This window comes from Eurypyga helias, unplaced genomic scaffold, assembly GCF_000690775.1.
Source record: "Eurypyga helias isolate BGI_N326 unplaced genomic scaffold, ASM69077v1 scaffold30097, whole genome shotgun sequence".
Taxonomy (NCBI): domain Eukaryota; kingdom Metazoa; phylum Chordata; class Aves; order Eurypygiformes; family Eurypygidae; genus Eurypyga; species Eurypyga helias.
This window is the reverse complement of record NW_010264113.1, coordinates 17608-23892: the sequence shown is the minus strand read 5'-3', so window position 1 is coordinate 23892 and position 6285 is coordinate 17608. Positions and strand designations below refer to the sequence as shown.

At 47.9% G+C, this 6285-nt stretch overlaps 1 protein-coding gene across 1 annotated transcript in view; it reads right to left on the bottom strand.

Moving 5' to 3' along the window:
* Positions 1-1304: 1304 nt before the first annotated feature.
* The window catches only part of MAP3K14 (mitogen-activated protein kinase kinase kinase 14), a 15417-nt gene continuing 10436 nt past the window's right edge, over positions 1305-6285 (bottom strand). Inside the window, 5 exon segments of the mRNA XM_010156300.1 lie at positions 1305-1469; positions 2366-2466; positions 3022-3166; positions 4534-4640; positions 5789-6136. Coding sequence (XP_010154602.1) covers positions 1305-1469; positions 2366-2466; positions 3022-3166; positions 4534-4640; positions 5789-6136 — 866 coding nt within the window.

Genomic DNA, 6285 nt, shown 5'->3' with positions numbered 1-6285 from the left:
CCTGCCGCTACAGCAGCCCTGGAAGAGCCGCAGCACACTGCCCAGCGCCCGTGATTTCCGGGTGTGCAAGGCCTTGGAGCAGTTCTGAGCAAGCACACTAGTAACTCACACCTCCCGGCTTCGTGCTGGGTTACAGAAGGTTACAACACCTGCCCACCCGAGTCTGACCCAGGCAGTTTCAGAGTACTCCAAACAATTCACAAACCGGTAACCAGAAGTTCAAAGCTTAAGGCGTTCTGGGCCCTGCTGCCCACCCCTCTCCGCTGACCCAGTTTGAAACCCAGGAGCAGCACGAAGCCTCGCGCCGCTCCGTACGCGCCAGCGAGGACAGGCTGAGCTGGCACACAGCAGAACTGGGGCACCGACCTGCAGCGCCGGGGCCGAGCAGCGGCCAGACTGATAGGTGGGAGCGAGACTTTTATAAACACTGCAGCAAAATTCAGACCTTGTCTGAGCCGCCGTCCCTTCACCCCTGCCCACAGGAGCTGCCTGCATGGGACCGTCCACCTGAAGTCCCAAGGCAGGGGTGGAAACAGGATGAGGGAGTACAACCCCTCCACCCTGCCCAAGCAGGAGCACCACCCCCTCCTCCCGCCCTACTGCCAGAGAACGCTGGCAGCCACACCAGAGAGCACCAGGTCGGGAGGAGACCTGAAGATGAGAGCTGCAAGCAAAGCTCTTTCTGGGAACAAAGTTCTTTTCTGATTCAAGAAGGAAGCGTCTGCGGGGAAGGGTGGGAGGTGAAACCAAGAACCCAGCTAGTTACTGCTGTCATTTTTCCTCATGCAAAAGGCTTGAGGTAGAGATGATGCTACCCAAAGCCTACCAAAACATTAAGATTTTCCTCCAGCTAGAAGGAAGTTAGCCAGCTCCCTTCGGCACAACCAACCACAGCCGAACTGAAGACACTCAACCTCCTCCTTTGCGCAAGCCCAGTAACTACTGGCCTCACCTTGGAGGCTGAGCAACAGTTCTCATCCAATCCCCCTCTTCTCCAGAAAAGCACAATCGCATTCCTCTGAAAAGCAGGAATTTCCACCCACCATTCTCAAGCTGAACCTAACACTCACACTCAAAACAAGTAATTCCCACTGTTCTGGGGAACATCTAAGCTCAGGACGTGTCTTGGAACTGGATCAGAACAGACAACAGAAGTGAGGCCCGCGAGCAGTGAGCTGCTGAGTCGCTATCCTACTTCAGACAAAGCACCAGCAACTGCACTTGGTGCTCTGTGGCAGGGGTGGTTGGAAGCTTTCACAATTCCTTCTTTCACCAAGGCAAAAACCTCTGAAACAGGAATGGCTTCACGGCCTGTTCTCCAGTTGCCCGTGTTTGACTCGCCATGTCCAGCTGATGCTGCAGTCAGGGGCGAGGGTGCACTGCAGCTCAATACCAGAGTCAGGGACCTCCATGTCATAGTGAACTGGTTGGCCTTCTTTGGTAACCAGACTGAAAGCAGGGACTGGTATCTGTGGAGCAGAACAAAGTGATCTGAGTGACACTTCAAGTCTCTCTCATAAAATCCCTCCATCAAACCCAGCAAATATCTTCCCAGCCCAAGAAAAGCTCCTGGGGAGAGGCTTGTGCTTGGCAGGAACATCCAATCCAACCTTCTCTCATAAGAAAGTGTCTCAGGAGCCAGCCTAGGTAGCATTCACCCTGCTGCAGAATTGCCTCACCCGAGTTTCTGAGCATTGCTGATGGCTCCTGAACTGCCTGTGTCTGTGCACGGTGAATTCCTCTGCAGGCTAGTGATATTTGGCTGTGTGACGTCCAAAAGAACAAAGCACGCCAGAGAACCAACACCACTAAAACATCTTCTGGACTTCCACAACCTCTTTGTTTAGAGGCAGTCACCACATCTGACACTCAGATGAGTTACAGTCCCACAGACACTCCGGGGTTTCTTTCAGGGACTGCCAGAGAGGCACAGCGAGCTCCGCTGCAGTCTGCCAATATCTCCTCCAGCCTACCAAGTCAGAAGCATGACAGGCAAACACAGCCCGTTTCCCTTAGCTGACATTACTGCTCCCGATGGCAAAGTCATACAGTGATTCTTCTTTAGGGAGAGGGGAGAGAATTCAACTTCACAGTTGAGGAGAGAGATTTTTAAGCTGCAGCACAGGTACTAGCTAAGACAGAGATCCCTATGGTCCCTATGACAACCAGCAACTGCTTATGAGTCAGAAACCCTCTTCTGCTATCCCACTGTAACAGCAGCACTGGGGTTATGTTACCAAATGAGTCATTAGGGTCCCTGAATGGACTTCTGGGTCACCGGTTTTAAGGCATTATGAGGCTGCATTATGGAAGAAATCACTTCTCAGGCAAAATGCTGTACTTAACTCCCTGCTTTGTGTCTCACCTGGCTGCTTATTCCAGTGGCAATGTCTCCCACCTTTGTCCTGTGGAAATCCCTGATGTGTAAATTTTCTCCACTTAGCAACTGGATCTGGATTCTTACTCCTGAAATGCACAGAAAGTCATTCATTCAGCTCTGTGGTAGGCAGAATGACTTCAGTCCAACACAGAAAAATCGACTAGCGAGGCACATACGTCAGAAGAACTCATTTTTGTCATTAAGCATTTAATTTATGTAGATCTTTCACTGAGCGTGGAGGCTTGTTGAAGACAACAAGAACTCACAGAGCAGAGCTGGATTTAGCAAGAAAGCAGCTGAAAAGATGTATTGATTTGCACAACATGCCCTCAGAATTACTCTGTAGACATTTATGGTTATAAAGCATACATCCTTGCACATGGCAAGGCACACAAAGCTGGGCCAGACTCTGTGATCCAGAACTTCTCTGGCCTTGACTAGACGATAGACTCGAGTGCCTTCCACCCACCTACAATTGGGGCAGTTGTGGCCTCTTGACAACCTGTGTGCTTTTAGGAGGGTCTGTGCTGACACAGCAACTGAAAGGTACGAAGAGCTCCAAGACTCCGCATCCCAGACCCTCTACATACTGAGAAAATTATACCTGATGATATATCCAAGCCTTAGAAATTCAGGCTCACCATTGAAATAGCTGGGAGTGTCTGTGTGCCGACTGCGGTTCAGCAGGTTGTTCCAACTGAAGCTCTGTCCATCAGTCTGGCTGTTCCAGGAATGAATCCCAGAGCTCATGGTGTCCCTCAAGCTGTGAGAAGCCTTCATGGAGTTCTGCAGAAGTAAGCACAAGTTTGTCAAAGCCTCCTAAAAAAACCAAAAAGAGCTTGCATGAGATTAAACATTCAAACAACCTCAGGAAAGAGGTTGGAAAAGAAAATAGTGGAAATCCAGAGGGGTCTCAGGCTGGGCCTTGAGTTATTCAACATTCACCTGCCATCTAGAAAAGGGGATGAACAGCAGTGCAACAACAGGCACACAGTCAGTCTTTAGTCAAATCAACGATCAGCTGAAGGGTTGGATGAGAAAAAAAGGGGTTTATCATACTGAGTGACAGGAGAATAAAGCATCAGATAAAATTCTACTGTCAATAAATGACAAGTAACACCCTGAAAAACAGCTAACTGTGTGTAAACAACTAAACTCAGGCAAGTCTATACTATCTTGGAGTCATAGAAGGTCAATCTGACAAAATCAGCATAGTGGTAAGTACCAGGCAAATTCAACTTAAACATTAGGGTTAGATATTAGGAAAAAAGCCCCAAACAAGCAAACAAACAGCAGAGTCACATCCCATGCTGAATACCATGCTGTGTTAACAACTGAGCTACTGTACAGAACTCTGCTCAGTCCTCCTCAAAAAGCATTTGAAGGCTGAGAAGAGGAACAGAAATAGGAAACAAAGATGGTCACAGTCAGAACTGACTCCTGCAGATGGCAGGAGTCCACTGTATACAACATCGGACTTAGAAATCAGTGGCTGAAGGGCTGACGGCCTCCCATGGTTCAGCAAGGCTCATTCAGTGTTTCTCACTGGCATTCCCTACCTTATGATCACCAGAGCTAGAGCAAACATAACTCAACTTAGTATTTAAGTAACTTTGACTACGCAACTTATTAGTATGCATGGGTTAAAAGAAGTTCACAGAATACAGATCCATAGGCTGGGAATGAATATCCCAGGGTCTCTGTTCTGCCCTAGACTTCTGGTCTTTCCCTTAACATCCCTCTAGCAGGCATTGCCAGGAAGAAGCCCCTGGGCTGCACAACCATTTGGTCCAACTTAGTACAGCTCCTGTGCTCATCACTGCTCCTTCAGTTCCTTTCTTCCACACAGAGAGGGTGAAGGCTGCTGAGATTTTCCATACCCACACACTTGGTGCTTACTGTGCGCATATAGCACAGGAGAGCGACTGGAGGAAAGGGATCCACGCTGGATAGTAAACTAAAGAACTATAACCCTAAATATTGTCCAAAACCAAAGATTTCTTCCCAAGGTACTGTCCAGCAAATGGTGTGTCAAAACCCAGCAACAAACATGAGGAACTACAGATGTCCAGTCACAGCTTCCAGTTGCCCCGAGGTGGCTTCCCTGCACCCCCACCCTCCCGATAACACGGCCAGTGGCCACTTGTACTCACCTTCTCACTGGCATCTGACACAAACGGGCTGTCGATGCTGAGACATGAAAGCATTTGTTCTTGCTCTTCCAGTGAGTAAGGCTGTGAAAGGCTGTTCAAAAACAGTTCTGCAAGCAAAAGGAAAGAGAAGGAAGACATTCCCAATGATTCCTTTTGTGCCTCCCTGCTCTAATCACAGTTACTGCAATTAATACTCAAAGCTTCTTCAGCATCACCTAATGAACAGACAACATGACACACAGACACAGACCATGTGACACACAACTCCTCTGCCAGGCAGAGGTTATTGTTACCACTGAAAATGGGGAAACGGAGCCAGAAAGGACAGATCATTGCACAATGACATGCAAATGCCAGAGACAGGACCAGCACCCAGAATTTCCCAGTTCTGGCCCATTATGTCACCTAGCTGCACTCTAGATGCATCCACATCACACCCAGGGAAAGGTCAAACTTACGTACCCAGCTCTCGCAGTATCTTGCACTGATAATATTGAGACTGACAAGGCTCTTGAAGATCCAAGGCTATTTGAAAAGAAAGCTGGCCCTTAACAACCCCTAAACTGCCATTGCTCAGTTCCGTGACAACAGTTACATTGCAAGACACCTTTTTCCTAGCTTGAAGTTTTCAATTCATTTACAAAGACTAGAAAATACAGGATAAAAAAAGCAAAAGGTTGAGTTACACTGGGGCAATGGAACTGCACTATTACTGCACTGATTTTCACACTGCACTTACTGCCGGTTTGCAAATTCTGGATTGCTGCTGGGAATCCAATTCGTTGGCTGGTGGCTGTAGGTTTTCCACAGCCCAGAATAAAACAGTTGCAGACTGATTTTGACTACACTGAATTGTTTGATATCTCCCATCCAATAGGTTTATCCCCTTATTAAAAGAATTATGTTTGAAACCCTAAAATCTCAGATGAAATTGGAACTGCAGACACTGTTTTTACAGTGCACGCAAGCTGAAGGCTTTCTGAGAGGCTCCTGCACCTCTCACAGAAGTTAGCTCCATTGTTCAGAGTGGAAGGAAATCTTGACCACTACCTTTGTGGCCTATTTAATTGGTTGAGAACTACCAGCATGGTAATTTCAAGGAAGGCAGAATGACGTGTAATGAGAGAGGAACTATGAACACAACAACACCCAAACTCAAACCCCAGAAATAACTGTCCAGAGGCAAAGGAAAGCAGCTGTATTTTTATCATGCTCTCAAGCAAGAGCTGGGTTCCCAACACAGCACATCGCGTACCTATTTCCAGCTGCTGCAGCTCTTGTTCCGAAATGGTTGTTGCTCTCTCCACATGGCTGCAGCTCTTCAGGGGGAGAGGAGTTGAGGAGAGAGGTGGAGGATCCCAGGTCTCAGATGTCTCCTTGCACAAGTTCCAGGGCGTTCCCTCGACCTCCTCCGTTTGCTCCAGAGATGGGGGGGGTGGTAGGACTGGGCTCGCACAAGTGACACCCAATTTGGGGTCAGAACCAGTCTCAGAAACTGGGCTCACTGTGGGGGACAGGGACATCTGCGGGTTGTTTTCTTTGCTTAAAGATAAATGTCTGGGCTCTCTGTATTCGCCTTTCCAGGGGCTAGTCACACCTCCCACTATAAAAACAAAAAGCATACAAGCATTATCAAATACAGAAAAAAAAGAGGTAAATTTTTCCTTCACAAGAAGTTTCTGAACTGCATCTTGCTGTAAACTATCCAGCTTCAAAAAACAAAACCAGATCACCCCTACGAATTCTTGCTGT